The sequence below is a fragment of the Microcaecilia unicolor genome, chromosome 2 (assembly GCF_901765095.1).
Source record: "Microcaecilia unicolor chromosome 2, aMicUni1.1, whole genome shotgun sequence".
Classification (NCBI taxonomy): Eukaryota; Metazoa; Chordata; class Amphibia; order Gymnophiona; family Siphonopidae; genus Microcaecilia; species Microcaecilia unicolor.
Window position 1 is genome coordinate 208,470,336 of NC_044032.1, and position 16,456 is coordinate 208,486,791.

Genomic DNA, 16,456 nt, shown 5'->3' on the forward strand with positions numbered 1-16,456 from the left:
ATTGCTGAAACAAGACAATCATAAACATGATGAGTAACTCTAAAAGCTGTTTTTTAAATATTTAATAAGGTCAATGGCTTATGGCAATTAATCATCCTGTAATGGTGTTTACCCTTCGACTGTATGTTTGTTGCTAAGTGAGTAAAGTTTTCATCTTCTGGGTGAGTGATCATCATCGAGGGCAGTAAATAAATGCAGCACAGTGGTATGGATTCACAGCTTTGTCACCCTTTACCTCATGTATTTGTAAAGTGGTGATCTACCTTTACAAACAGGAGATCTACCTTAGAACATTACATGCTTGGTATACATTTAAATGGATATTGTAGAAATGCCAGACATGTATATTGCCGAGATAGCTACATCTGAACATGTATACCCTGCAGGAAAGGAGAGACAGGAGTGATATGATACAGACGTTCAAATATTTGAAAGGTATTAATCTACAAACAATTCTTTTCCAGAGACGGGAAGGTGGCGGAACTAGAGGAGATAAATTGAGGCTGCAGGGGGACAAACTCAGGAATAATATCAGGGAGTACTTTTTCACAGAGGGTGGTAGAAACCTGGAATGCCCTCCCACGGGAGATGAAAATGGTAACGGAATTCAAAAATATGTGGGATAAACACACAGGAAGCTTATTTAGAACAGATGGATCAAAAAAAGCTTAGCGGTGATTAGATGGCAACACCAGTAAATTGGGAAGCAAAGCCAGTTCAGGGCAGGTTTCTATGGTCTTGTACCCTGATCCTGCCCGAACAGATTCAGCTTCAGAAGCTGGAGAACAAGGACAGTGCCGGGCAGAATTCTACGGCCTATACACTGAAAATAGCAAGGACAAATAGACATCAGGTATACTTATGTAATATCACATACCTTATGCTATGAGTTTATCTTGCTCGGCAGAGTGGATGGACCATACAGGTCTTTATCCACCATCATCTACTATGTTAGTATGGGGCTCATTTTCAAAGCACTTGACTTATAAAGAACTTTGTAAGTCTAAGTGCATTGAAAATACACCTCTAAGTATCTAAGCATGTTTTGGGAGAGACTAGTATGGGGCAAATCGTTACAAATGTATCCTCCATGTCACAAGAGGAATAAATGTTTATGATCGCTATTACCAGCTGATGGACCGTAGGAATCACTTTACTGTAGTTTTACCAAACTCCAACAGATTCCCAAACAAATTATTCTCTTCAAGTGTCTCAATATTAAAGTAAAAGAAAATAGACCTCAGTGGCTCTCGTAGCTCCTTAATAAGGAGACCATGAAAGAACCTCACATTCCAACCACCATCAAAAAACCTTCTTAATTTTTTACATATATTCTTATATAATGTATAAATAGTGAATCATTTATCCATCTATCCATAAACCAATAGTGCGACACAATTCAATTGTCTTGGAACATAAGCTTCATAACTAAATTACTTAGCTTTTATAAACTACTGAGAGTTATTGCATAAATATTAGTATGGCACCTAAGCACTATGCTGCAAATACCCTCTTAACTTATATAGTGCATATTTGCAAGGGGGTGTACACAGAGGAGGTGCATGGTGGGATATAGGTGGGACTCTCACTTATTCATGTAACTTATAGAACTCTGTCCATGCAGCACCTAGATGCACATAGTGGCAAAAATGGAAGCACCTAAATTTTGGGTGCATTGATAGCTGATTGAATTAGTATTCTATAACAGAATCTTGAGAGCAGTAGTTTTTAATGCAGCTTAGTAAAAGGACCCTTTTGTCTGCTCACAACTGATTGGTTGAAAATCCCTAAACTCTCCAATCAGTTCCGAATATACTCTGAAGTCTGGTTATCAGTCCCAGTGGCAATTGTGCCCCTCACACAAACTGTATTACTTTAATCCTACTTAAGCTGTCACTAGTGGAGTATCATTGGCTCAGCCATGTTATGGAGCACCCTAGTAACTTTGGGGTGCTGTTTCTAATAAAACATCCCCCATGCAAAAACATTAAAGTACCTTAAATGTTTATTGGATAAACACGACAAAACACCACTTCCCCTAGTATTCCCTCCCCCCCCCCCCCCCCCCCCCCCCCATCCTGGCTTATCTTATATCCTGTTCTCAGATATTTTGTGCCTTGTTCTGTACTGACAACTCCTAAGTGACACAAATCTATATATGTTTGATGCCACTGGAAAAAAGTACTAAGAATGGTTACACACCAATTTTTTGTACAATTGAGGAACCCTTCATTAAATGGTAAATGAACAGCTAAATTTGTGAATTTCTAAGAATAGAAGCCTTACCTATAACCTTTTTTTTTTAATTTTTAGGTTGGAGGACACACCATGCTACCTATTCGTTGGATGCCTCCTGAGAGTATCATGTACAGGAAATTTACGACAGAAAGTGATGTCTGGAGTCTGGGGGTTGTATTATGGGAGATCTTCACCTATGGCAAGCAGCCTTGGTATCAATTGTCCAATAATGAGGTTTGTACAAGCAAACATTCATTACATGCACAAAGTGCCTGTGATATATTTTTATGATAGATATGTAATTCGTGCACTAACTGGAACTGAGCTTTAACATGTCAACATGAAAAACATTCCTAGCAATCAAATGGCTGAAAGAAGCCATACTCTTGGTTTCTTCTAGATTTCATGAATGTAGTGTTCCTGTTGGTAATGATACTGTTAGTCAGTGGTGTGTTGGAGCCGGCTCACACAAGCTCACGCAAGCCAGTTGTTAATTTTTGTCTAATTTTGTGAGCCGGTAGTTGTTCTAATCTGCTGGGGTAGGAGTGATCCTCATGCAGTTTCCACTCTCCTCCATACTGACAGTGACTGCCGTAAGTTTCAGTGGCAGTCTCACAACATTGCTGTGGGAACTCACAGCAGTTTCGCGAGATTGCTGCAGGAACTTACGACAGCCATTTTCAATAGTATGGACTATGGCGGAGAGTGAAGACTGCATGGGCAGGAGTATATGAGGATCACTCCTACTCCAGCTGACCACTGGACCACCAGGCCTGTGTAAGGTAGGAGTGAATGGTTGTGTAAGTTATGAGCGGGGAGTGGGAGGGGGTTTGAGAAACATGCTGTGTGAGGGAGAGGACAAGCTTCATTGATGAGAGTGTTAGAAGGGAATAAGCTATGTTGATGAGAGGGAGGGAAGGGGACAAGCTGCATGGATAAAAGGGAAAGAAGAGGACAAGCTGCATGGATGAGAGGGAAAGAAGAAGACAAGCTGCTTGCATGAGAGGGCAGGAAAGGGACAAGCTGCATGGGTGAGAAGGACAGAAGAGGACAAGCTGCATGGATGAGAGGGAGAGAGAGAAGAAGACAAGTTGCATGGATGAGAGGAAAGGAAGGGGACAGGCTGCATAAATGAGAGGGAGGGATAGGGACAAGCTGCGTGAATGAGAGGGAAAGAAGGGGACAAGCTGCATGTGGAAGAGAGAAGAGAGGGAGACATGTCATATATGGATGGAAGGGAAAAGGGAGAAATGCAGCATATAGAAGGGGATGGAGAGGGGGACATGCATGGTGCTCATGGATGGGAGGGAAAGTAAAGGGGGATATGCTGCTGATGGTTGTTTGCTTTTTTTGGGGGAAATATATTGCTAATGGATATTTACTTTTTTGGAAATATATATCATTTCTAGTTTTGTATTTAGCGGAGTATGGAAGAAAATGCATTCCTGTTACTTTTACCAGTATTTTCACTGCATATAGAATCTGGCTTTTTTTTGGGGGGGGGGGGGGGGGGGATCTCCAGTTTTTGTCTGCATGTTTCTTGTGGTCCTCTATTTTGTCTATTTTATTATCAGTTGAGGGTCTGTCCATGTTCTGCATGTGCGACTGAGGTGAAGGATTCTGCTGACATGTAGTATCCATGTAGGAACGTGTAACAGTCCATCTTGTTCCAATTTCCCAATAGTGTGTAGATTGGTATATAGGGTGAGAAATAGTCTGACAGTAAATCACCTGTCAGTTTTAATGTCAATAAATTTATTGTGTAAAGAATCAGCAGCTTGGGATGAATAGCAAACGTAGTTTGGCTACAGATACAACATTGTGGTGAAAATCAATTGGCCATTTGGAATTTACAGTAAAAAATGTTGTATGTTTTAATATTATTTGTAAATTGGTTGTTGCCTACATATATCATTTGTACAAATAGACTGCATAATACAGTTACGTACATATCTACGGGTTGCACACCGTTGCTGTTAGTACAATATACATTAGTGTCACACCTCTCCACGTTCCAATAAAGGTACAGCCTTCTCTGATCTTTTTCTCTCTCTTTCCTCTTAGCTGAATGTCAGTCCTCCTTAAGACAGAATTTAACTGAAAACGAACATTAACTGGTTAGTTCAGTCACCCTGGATTTATCCACCTCTTAGCCCCCATCTTGCAGGAAGGGGAATTTGGTTTAGCTATATCATGCAATTACCAGTCCACCTTAAATCCCAATTCTCCTTCAACACTTGTCATAGTTCATCCAGTGGAGTTTAAACCATAGTTCCCATTTTAAAATCCATTTGTAATCCTTCATGCAGGATTTAAATCACAGTTTCATTACAGCTGCATAGCAGCTCCCCTGATACCACCCTTGTGACTTTCAGCTTCCGATATCTTGTTTAATTGATCCTTTCCAAATAAGAATCAACACCATCTACTGCGTACCTATGGTATTTGACACCCGGGGCTGGTTGTTTTTTAACACCCTCTTCCAAAATCCAGTAGTAGGCATATAGAGAATACAAAACACTCAGGACCTATAGAGCAATTCTACCATACCATAAGCAGTCATTTCTAAGAGTCACACAAGGGTGTACATAGGAAAAGGAAGCATCTTAAACACTGCAGTGAGAACATCAATTCACCTATTGTAAAACGAAGATCCTCGATCCTCGATCCTCGATCCTGCACAATCAATGCCAACTGAAAGCCATGTCTTTTTCACAGACACAGATACACCCTAATCCACTATAGAATAAGTAACCATAAACTTTCTATTTAGACAAAAATTAAACTGAACCCCCAAGAAACCAGATTCTGTATACAATGCACCACAGAAACAGAAAATGTCCCCTAGTACTGTGCAAAATATAAAGGTAGCAGATGTAAATTTCACCACTTTACAAATTAACAAATAGAAATAAAACAAATGTAGAAAATAAAATAATACCATTATTGGACTAATATTTAGCTTTCAGAGGCCAAAACCTCCTTCCTCAGGTCATTACAGTGTACTGACCTGAGGAGAGGGTTTTGTTCTCCAATAATTAGTCAAAATGTATTAAGATTGGTCCAATAAAAAGATTACCTTATTTCTATGTTCTGTTTATATATAAACATTTATTAACTCAGCTACAATACTACTTTAGCCTAAAGCAAAAAAAAGAAAAAAAATTATTTACAGTTTGTCGTCTCTGGTTCCTCATCTTCTCTTCACTCTCTTCCTTCCATCCAGCATCTGCCTTCTCTCTCTTCCTGCCATCCAGTGTCTGCCTTCTCTCTCTCCCTGCTCCTGCCATCCAGTATCCGCCCTCTCTCTCCCCTGTCCCCTCCATCTACCCTCTGCCCTCTCTCTCTCCCTTCCATCCACCATCTGCCCTCTCTCTCTCCCTCTGCCCCTTCCAATCACTATCAGCCCTCGCTCTCCCTTCCATCTAGCATCTGCCCTCTATCTCTGCTCCTTCCATCCACCATCTGCCTTTCTGCTCTCTCTCTCTTCTCCCCCTTCCATCCACTGTCTGCCCTTTCTCTCCCTTCCATCCACTGTCTGCCCCTTCTCTCTGCCCCTTCCATCCACCATTTGCCCTCCCTCTCCCATCTATCCAGGGTCTGCCATCCCTCTCTTTCCCTTCCATCCAGGATCTGTCCTCTTTCTCTCTGCCTCCTCTTTTTAGCCCCCAGTTCCAGCCCCATTATCCCATCTGCCTCTAGTTCCAGCCCCAGCCCACTTCTCCCACCTGCCCCCCTTTTCAGACCCCAGTTCCAGCCCCATTATCCCACCAGTCCCCAGTTCCAGCCTCAGCCCACTTCTCCTACCTGTCCCCCCTTTTTAGTCCCCAGTTCCAGCCCCATTATCCCTCCAGCCCACAGTTTCAGCTTAGTTTCAGCCCCAGCCCTTTTCTCCCACCAGTCCCTGAGCTTCAGCCCCAGCCATCTTTTTCCCTGTCCCCTTTTCAGCCCCCAGTCCCCACAGTTTTAGCCCCTGCCCCTTTTCAGTCCCCAGTTCCAAAATTAGCCCCCTTATCCCACTTAACCTCCTTTTCAGCCCCCAGTTCCAGTCCCCTTCACCCACCTGCCTTGCATTATGCTCCCCTTTTCAGCCCCAGCCCCATTCTCTCTTTTGCCCCCATTTTCAGCCCCAGCCCCATTCTCTCATTTGCCCCCCCTTCCAGCCCAGACCCATTCTCCTGCCTGCCCCTGCCCCAAGCATGGCCCCATTTCCAGCTTCAGCCCCCCTATCTGAGCCCCCCGAGCCAGTCCCCACCTGTCTACCTCAGTTCCCTCGACAGCTCCCTACTCTCTGCCACCCGGCCCCCTGCAAAGCATTTTAAAAACATCTAATTGACAGCGCAGCACCAGCATGCAGCACCTCGTGTCCACCTGTGAAAGAAGCAGATCGCCTTGGGCCTTCACTGTGTCTCGCCCTCCTCTGAAGTAACTTCCTATTTCCACGAGGGCGGGACACAGTGAAGGAAGGCCCGAGACGATCTGCTTCTTTCACAGGCGGACGCGAGGCACTGCACGCTGGTGCTGCACTGCCGATTCAGATGTTTTTAAAAAGCATTGCAGGGGGACAGGTGGCAGAGAGAAGGGGGCTGTCGAGGGAGCTGAGGGTAGGCAGATGGAGACTGGGGACTGCGGCACCAGCAGCATGAACAAAAAACAGGACAGGGCGGGAACGGAGCACCCCCTCCTTTATGCTTACACCCGGGGCGGACCGCCCCCACCGCCCCACCCTTGGTACGTCATTGATCTACTGTCAGGTTTGTGAAAATAGAACTCCTCCTAACAAAAAAAAAAAAAGGAATCCTTTGCTTGTTGCTGGGGATTTTCTGATAGTCGGAGTCGGGCCCTTTCATATTTCCTTGCAGTTTTGGTCCACTCTCTGTTTCTCCTCCCAGTTTTTATATCCTGGGAGACCCCATCTTTCTGGTCCAGCTCTTCAGGTTGCTTCAGAAACCAAATGCCCCTTGCCTTTTTAGAAATCTTGGCCTGGAGTATTGCTCTTGTCTCTCCCTCAATATCTACACAGTCACAGCTTTGGACAAAATTAGTAGGAAAGTCAGGACTGTTCCAAGGGCTGTGCAATGGTGTGGTCACACAGGGCACAAGGGGGGCTGGGGCACAAAAATCGCTCCCACCCCATTGTCTCCATTGCTTGACCCATGGCACAGTGGGTGGGGCAGGAGCATGGGGGGGGGGGGGGTGTTGGACATGACATGATTCTAGCTTGGGACACTCCTGAGGAAAGCTATTAAATACAGGTATATGAATCCCAGTAGATGCCTGTGCGTAATCTACAAGGATTCAATTGATTAAAGTCAGAAAGTACTGTACTATTTTAAAATATTTTCATTACATTACATTACAGTGCTCATTATAGAAGCTCTATTTGCATTTTAGACAAGCATACAGCAACATTTAGACATTTATATTGCATAATAGTCTAAATCCCGATTTTACCAACCCAACATATAAATCTCTAAAACTGAAAAATGTGCATATAGCAAGGGGGCATGATCTGGGCAAATTCTGAATGGAACTAGAGCAAGCCCAACAAACTTGTAGTACCCATCATGGGAAACAGCCATTGGTTGGTTTACTATCTGTTACTATTCTGGGTAATTAGATATAAGTCAGAAGCCTTTAATAACTGGTATAATATTCCAGCTTTGATTACATCTAGAGACAGTTTGAGGAAGTTAAATACAGGAGGTTCTGATGTTACTCATTTCTTGGGGTCAGCTAGTTTTAGCCGCAATAATATTTGGAGTAATAAAGATAAAGGAGCTAGGTGTAATCTACTGTATTTAGAATACGAGAAGCAACAAGTGAGTGAGAGTACTTATTCCAATAGGATACATCAGTGCTAGGTTAATAGTGATCAAGCCAGAACTGATAAGAGATTGGCCAGAGGCTGATCAATTAGGGCTGCTGTTTATAACAGAAATATGGTTGTGAACTACTGATGATCCAGTTATTAGGGAGTTATGTCCCCATAGGCGCCCCGTATAAGAGGCTTGGGGAGGCTAAGCCTCCCCAGCCCAACCCTGACCATCTTGTGTTTCTTCTGCTGCCCGCCGTCTCCGTCGTCATTTTTACTGCCCTGAAGAGTTCTGTCTCGGCACCGGCGATTCAGAGTCAGCCTTCTGCCAGAGTCGGGGCTTTCTCTTCAGGCGTGTCTCACTCCTACCTCTGCAGAAAGAGGAAGTTACGTTAGAGTCCAGGACGCCCCTGAGGAGAAGCCCCGACGCTGGCAGAAGGCTGACTCTGAATCGCTGGTGCTGAGAGAGAGAACTCTTCAGGGCAGTAAAAATGACGACGGAGACGGCGGGCAGCAGAAGAAACAGGGAGAAAGATGCAAGACTCCGTGGGGAGAGCTGCCCAAGGAGGCTTAATAGACGAGTGGAAGTGAGACTTTCTAGCCCAGTAAGTAAACAAGGAAGCCAATTTGGTTAATGTGTTTCCCCCGCGTAGCCGTCACTGCCAGCCCAAGCAAAACAAGCAAACTTATGAGCTGCTGCATCCAGGTTGTTCTTGATTGTTGATCCCTAACAAGGCTAAAGCTGTTTCTGTTAATAGGCACGGTATTGCAGCTCGTAGAAAAAGCGGTTATAAACTCTGTAGTTTGTGCTTATATAACCTGTTTCTGTTTCTTGAGGGTTTATCTGAGTTTATCTTAACTGTTGTTGTACTCTGCTTTGGGAAGCTGGTGTTATAAAGATGATAGAATACTGTATATTGAAATTAAATGGAAGTAGAATTAAACTCACCTTTCATTGGGGCACATGGAATCACATTTTAACGTCATCTCATTTGTAGGAATTTGCATTTTAGATACACAACTGGATTATTCTGTTTTTAGGCATGTTTCAGGGACAAGTGGTTTTATAGGTCAAAATAAAAATAAATATATTTTTTAATGCAGATCTCTTTTGTTTAAACATAACTAAATGGGCTATAAGCCCCTAATGGTGTATTAGGTTCTGCCCAGTGTAATATTTATGATACAGTAAGGTTCTGAGTGTGTTTTTGCACAAAGTTGTGCATAATGTTTTGCAGTTGAGCGATTGTGGTTAGTATATGCTTTGAGCAACCACTTTATTCTTTGACATATGATACATATCTATATCTAAATTTAATAAAAGGTATTAATTGTGACTTTTATTTTTATTTTTTTTTTCTGGACGTTATCAGACAATTATGGATTTAAGCTCCACCCCTGGCCCTACCCCTAACCCCGCCCCCTTTAGCCTCCCCAAACAGTTGGGCCACCGACCGCCTATGTATGTCCCCCAGGATATAAAATCATCCATTTAACGCAGAACAAAGAGAAAGGAGGTGGAATTGCTGTTTTTTTATAAATCTTTTTTTAAACTAGAACTTGTTTCTAAGTATTCAGAATCACGTGTAAGAGCCCCAGTTATAAAGAATGCCCCTGATATTTTTATTCAAGGCTTAAGGGAATTCATTATATTTATGTTTCAGCAAGGGCAATTCCCAAGAGACAGGGGAGGTATCATTCTAACACCTATCCTAAACATAACACCTAAACATAGGAAGATCTCTAATTTCCAGTTATAGACCTGTGGTCTCCGTCCCTTTACTGTTAAAGGTGATGGAGGGCATAGTTGCTAAACAACTTACGGAATACTTATCACATTTTTCTTTATTGCATAGTTCACAATCATGTTTCCACCCTAATTATAGTACGGAGACCGTTCTAACCACTTTGGTGACTGAGCTTAGAAGAGAGGTAACCTGGGCAGGAGGATCATGATCCTCCAATTCAATATGTCTAGTACTTTCAACTTGCTGCGTTATGACCTCTTGCTGTACCTGCTTGATCATATGGGCATTACTGGTGGGGTCCTGGCTTGGTTTGAGGGATTCCAACATTATAGAGCATACAGGGTGAAGATGTCAGGTACTCTGTCTTTGGAATGGATCCCAGAATGTGGAGTACCACAAGGTTCTCCCATTTCACCATCGCTATTTATTATACTGATGGCACCATTGGATCACATGTTAGAATCCAGTGGTTTCAAGGCTTACATCTATGCAAGTGATGTCACCATCTGTATTCCTTTCACTAATGACATCTTGAATGTATTGGGGAATGCTAAACGTGCATTAGATTTAATAGAATCTTGGGGTAAAGACCTTTAAGCTGAAGTTAACCAGAGACAAAACAAAAGTTTTGGTGATCTCTAGTCCATTTAAACCTAATTCATGTAACAAATTTTGTATTGGTCAAAAGGAATTTCAATTAGATAATAACATCAAAGTCGTAGGAATAACTCTTGATCAACATTTGTCGCTTGAGACACAAGCATCAATACTTGTGTCAAAAGTATTTCAATCACTCTGGTAGCTACAAAGGCTAAGATCGTATTTTTCAAAGTCTTTATTTCACAATATTGTCCAGAGTTTTGTGATATCTCAAATAGCCAGTGCATTTTTTTTTTTAGCAAAAAAGGTGCTGATACATAAATGCTAGGCCACCCTTCAGGGGTGGGGTGATCACTGAGGGACCCACCCCACAATAGCCAGGCCCCCTGCAACCAGTCACAGAATCTATGACAAGGCAGAATTGGTGTGTAGAGCCTGAGCTCTTTCATTAAAACTTGGGGGCCATGGGTCAATTTTAGCAGACAATGGAAAAGGTGCCGGTACTGAGTACCCCCAAGTGCCCCCTCAAAAAAAGCCCTGCAAATAGCTTACTCTAATGCTGTTTATATCGGATAAAGGGATACTGTGTTTAAAAAATTACAAACAACACAGAACAGCGCTGGACACTTAATCTGTCGAGCATCACAATATGTTCATATTACCCCTTTGTTATGATCTTTGCATTTGTTGCCAGTCTGAGCCAGGGTTGTTTTTAAGGCCTGTGTGTTCGTTTATCACATTCTGTATGGAATGTCTCCGAGCCAGGGGCGTATCTGAACTGCGGCGGTAGGGGGGGCCAGGGCCAGAGAGGGGGGGCACATTATAGCCCCCCCCCCCCCGCCGCCATTGCCGATCCCCCTCCCCCCAGCCGCTGCCATTGCTAACCCTCCCCCTCCGTTGCTCGCCTACCTTCGCTGGCGGGGGACCCCAACCCCCGCCAGCCGAGGTCCGCGTCCTCCTGCCGCTGCTGGCTGCCTTTGGTCCTTTCATTCTTCCATTGAAGCTGGCGCCGACGAAAAAGTTTCTTTTGAATCTGACGTCGCTGCACGTTGCACGTTGTACGTGCAGGACGTCAGACTCAGAAACAATTTCTGAGTCTGACGTCCTGCACGTACAACGTGCAGCGACGTCAGACTCAAAAGAAACTTTCGTCGGCGCCAGCTTCAATGGAAGAATTAAAGGACCAAAGGCAGCCGGCAGCGGCAGGAGGACGCGGACCTCGGCTGGCGGGGGTTGGGGTCCCCCGCCAGCGAAGGTAGGCGAGCAACGGAGGGGGAGGGTTGGCAGCGGTAGGGGGGTCCAGGGCGAAATCTGCGGGGGCCCAGGCCCGTGAGGCCCCACGCAGATACGCCCCTGCTCCGAGCTACATGCTGTACTTGATAGAGCTACCTATGCGTAACGCCTGTGAGCAGGCATGGGATTATGTTATCCTCTATTTGCCAGGCTGCAAAGGACTGGCATATAAGTCAATGCATGCTGCTGGCCTTCAATACAATACAACTAAATGGTGGAATGCAGGGGCGTATCTGCGTGGGGCCACAGGGGCCTGGGCCCCCGCAGATTTCGCCCTGGCCCCCCTCCCCGCCGTCAACCCTCCCCCGCTGCTTACTTTTGCTGGCGGGGTCCGACCCGCAATCTCCATATTTCGGCTTCCTCCGTGGCCATGTGCTTCCAGGAAGTAACGCTGCAGCGCTGATTCGTTGAATCTAGTTCGGCGTCTGACGTCCCAGCACGTCAGACGCCGAACTAGATTCAACGAATCAGCGCTGCAGCGTTACTTCCTGGAAGCACATGGCCACGGAGGAAGCCGAAATATGGAGATTGCGGGTCGGACCCCGCCAGCAAAAGTAAGCAGCGGGGGAAGGTTGACGGCGGGGAGGGGGTGGAGAGAGGCGGCGGCGGCGGGGGGGGGGGAGGCAAAAATGTGCCCCCCCTCTCTGGCTCTGGCCCCCCCTACCGCCGGATTCCAGATACGCCCCTGGTGGAATGCCTTATCTAAAAAATATTTGCTGAGAGGTCTTATGAGAGATTTTGAAGACATTTAAAAACTCAGAAGCATCTGTCACTGGACATGAGTTGACAAAGTTGCTTCATTTTACCCTAATGGTATGTAGTTGATGCTATTATAACTTTTGCAAGCCACACATAACTAGTACATAAGTATTGCCATACTGGGAAAGACCAAAGGTCCATCAAGCCCAGCATCCTGTTTCCAACAGTGGCCAATCCAGATCACAAATACCTGGCAAGATCCCAAAAAAGTACAAAACATTTTATACTGCTACTACTAGATTTGATATCAGGAGGTTTGTGGGATATAAATCTAATAACATAAAAATGACATAACAGATCAATTTTAGGATTGACACCTGCTACCCAGGATGTCTAGATTTCAGAAAAGAGCTCCTATTGAGCAGTGCTCCTCTGGAAGGATTAGTGGAAGTCATCTCCTTAATCCCTCCGTAGTTGGTGTTGCATTACCAGCAAACCTGGCGGGGTATATCAGACAGTGTGACAGCTTTGGGAGAAATAAATGTTTGTTTCTAAAATGGCTGACAGAAATGTTTATGTTCCACCGTATACATGTTGGTCTTTCAGAGCATACCTGTTTATACTGCCCTGTTGACTCCATTAATATTTTAGACATTTATGACTCTCAAATCACTGGTCCCAATATTCAGCCAGCACTGTTCAGCATTTTGCTGACCACCACCAGCAGCGTTAACTCAAAAATTCAATGCCAGGCCATGTCCAGGCACCAGCATTGAATCTCCAGGTTTCTGGAGCCAGTTAGTGCATGGCAAGTTAAGTGGCTGTGGAGCATTACATAGAGATAGGACTGACTTTTATGCCGTCCTATTTGTGCAATTACCTTGGCTGGTTGAGTGCTGAATATCAGCAATTAACTGGCCAAGTGCTGACTCCTCCCCTGGATAGCCAGTTTCAGCTTGGGCGCTAGCCAGTTATTTTCAGTAGCACTAACTGGTTAAGTAGTTCTCAAAATTAGCTGTTAGTCCCGAGCAGGCGCTTTAACTGGCCAGGAGCCATTTCTGACCAATTAAATCATTTTGAATATCGACCCCAATCTAACAGGTGCATAAATGTCTATTCCAGGATGTATTTTAGAACAGGTTCTACAACGGCACATATTGTTCTGTTATATTAGCAGAACTTGACACCAGTGACATAGCCACAGGTGGGCCTGGGTGGGCCGGGGCCCACTCACTTTGGACTCAGGCCCACCCAAAATTGTGACACTCTTGCTGTGGCTGGTGGAGATCCCCAAATCTTGCCAGCTGAAGATTTTCTGACCTTTGGTAGTCCCCACTCTTCCAAATGTCAGCCAGCAGCACTTGCCTTGAACTGAGGCTGAGACTGGCCCTTCTGCACATGCTCAGTTTTCACACATGCAAAAGCACTGAGCATGCACGGCCTGCCGGCAGCAGCATCAATTTGAAGCAAGTGCTGCTAGCTGCCGTTTGGAAGAGTGCTGGCTGCATGAGGAGGAGGAGGAAATCTTCAGCTGGCAGGGTTTAGGGATCTTCGCCAGATCAAGTATTTAATATTTGGGGTTTGTGGGCAGGAAGGGGTGGAGAGAGGAGCAAAAGGGGGGGGGGCAAATGAATTTCATGCCCACCCACCTTAGGCTCAGGCCCACCCAAAATTGGCCATCTGGCTATGTCCCTGCTTGACATGTCCCAACCTGAATGTCTCAAATCTGATTTGTATGTCCTTTCTAAAATGCTGCTCCACATAATTTAATTCTGTAAGTATAGGTTGATGCTTGTCAACCAATTTGTTTTCAAAAGTTATTAAATTCTGGTAAAGCTTAGCAATTTGCTGACATTTTTCACTGCAAACTTTGTTCCTGAATAAAGCTGCATTGTTTTCCCAGTTTACCTCATTGACCAGATTGAACATCAGAATTATTTCCTGGGCTTTCAGGTCTCTGGACTGACACTTTGTCCTTTGCCTCCCAAATAGGTGATCGAGTGCATAACTCAAGGCCGAGTGCTACAGCGACCTCGTACCTGCCCGAAGGAAGTGTATGACCTGATGTTAGGTTGTTGGCAGAGGGAGCCTCACATGAGGCTGAACATCAAAGAAATCCATAACCTCCTTCAGAACTTAGCGAAGGCATCTCCAGTCTACCTGGATATTCTGGGATAGAGGCTCCAGAGTTATGTGCTGCAGGAATGAATGTGTTCAACTTGAAGCTGAACTTCATGAACTGTGTCCTGATCTCTAACAGTGTTAATCACATCATATGTGGAGAAGCTATCTAATGGCAAGCAACATTCACTTCTCCATCTGTAGACACATTATTGACTTTTTGGCATTACCAAGTCAATTTTCTTTACTGTTTCTCTTTCACTCTTCGTCTCTTTTTCTCTGCAGGTTGGTCCTTTTGGTCCTCTTCTGTTTCTCTTATTTTCATCTGCTTCTCCATCTGTCTGTGGCTCTTCTTTTCTTTCAAATCAATCTGGCATTATTATAACTTTGCATAGAAAAAGGCCTTAAAACCTGATCTGTTATCAGCAGACATATGTCTGTCTACCACATCTAACAATGCCTTCTTGTTTTCCTGCCTTTGATGTGGATGAAAAAAGGGAAAAAAAACCTGACTCGAACTTTGTGATTTCTGTACATACCATGGAATTTCTATGAATTTCAATTTGGTTCCACTTTTTGCCTCAGATTGTGGGATGAAAGCAGAAGACTAATATTTGATATGGGAAGCATGTTTCAGTTTGAGAAAAAGCGAAATAGAAAAAAGCAGTATTGCAGTCTGTTAATGTAGAAATCCTGGAATCAGGTCCCACCTGTCCATTTGCAATCCCCTACTCCCTCCTGGCAACCTGAAACATTAGCACATTCCACTGGTGACGTTTCTTGGGGGGAGAGAAAATTGTGCTCTGGCTATACTCTCTAGCCTGGTTCATCCCCCTATTCTTGCACTCAGTGGGAGGTGCTGCCGGTATTGCATCTGTTGCAAAATATATAAGCTCAGCTTTCCACCCCCTCATATAAATATGAATATTGTTATTCCAGTGAAATAAAGATGCTATAACCCATCTTTCTTTTTGCACTACAGGTTGGAGATGGGATTATTCATGTACAGAATTAATTCAGGCTGAAGCACTGAAGCTAAGCAACAGTAGTAAGCTAGAAGTGCACGCACTGTAGTGGCTGAGGAAACTATCTTAACATGTGGTTGTTCAATAGTATCTATAAACCCCTTCCCCATCCCCAATCCCCTACAGTCCCAGTTTTCCTCCAGCCTCACATATAAATTTACATGCACAACCTTTTTCCAATCAGTGATAATTTTGCAAATATAATGGGATCAAAGACAGAAAGAAGATAGAGGCAAATTGTTGTTACAGAAGTCCAGCAAATACACATATTTGCTACCTAAAGCTAGAACAGAGGTTGTGAGGCAAGCAGAGTTAAAACAAGCATATAAGGAGGCATTTTAGGCCTACCTTGTTTGAGACTGTGAATTGAATTATTTACTCTATCTCTCTATGTGTGAGCCTCATTATCCATTTTTTTCAGCATGTACAATCGCTACAATGATTTCGGTACCCCATAGAAAAGGCCAGGAAACTTCATTGAGCCTGTTTAGGTTGTGAGGTCAGTGCAATCTAAGAAAACGAAGCCAAAAATTTCTGCCCATGCTTCTGTCTCCACATTGCCTCATTTACATACTCTGTGAAACATTAATCCATCATAGTTCCATAGGTGTCAATGGGAAAAATACAGCACTTGCACACACTTGCAAAAAAAAAAAAAATAAAAATAAACACTTCTTACATTTAGAAAACAAACCACCAATGCCTTAGCAAACTGCAGAGCATAAGAAACTGCTGGTAAGCAAGATCAGCATGTGTCCAGGCGTTTAAAAATTATTTCTCATTTATGTGATTTTATATATTCTATATTCTTCACTCGCAGCTCTCCTCTCGATGAATGGACAGCATTCACAGGACAGTAGTCACACACCTATCCCTTATAAAAATTGTGAAATCACCAGCCCCTACTGTCATGGGCT

General features: G+C 44.0%; 1 protein-coding gene across 1 annotated transcript in view; it reads left to right on the forward strand.

Annotated features, from left to right (window-relative positions):
• The window catches only part of NTRK2 (neurotrophic receptor tyrosine kinase 2), a 498,274-nt gene extending 483,703 nt beyond the window's left edge, over nucleotides 1-14,571 (forward strand). The window contains exons 17-18 of the mRNA XM_030193669.1: nucleotides 2,314-2,472; nucleotides 14,386-14,571. Of these exons, the coding sequence (XP_030049529.1) occupies nucleotides 2,314-2,472; nucleotides 14,386-14,571 (345 nt within the window). The remainder of the gene's footprint in view (nucleotides 1-2,313; nucleotides 2,473-14,385) is intronic.
• The last annotated feature ends 1,885 nt before the right edge of the window (nucleotides 14,572-16,456 follow it).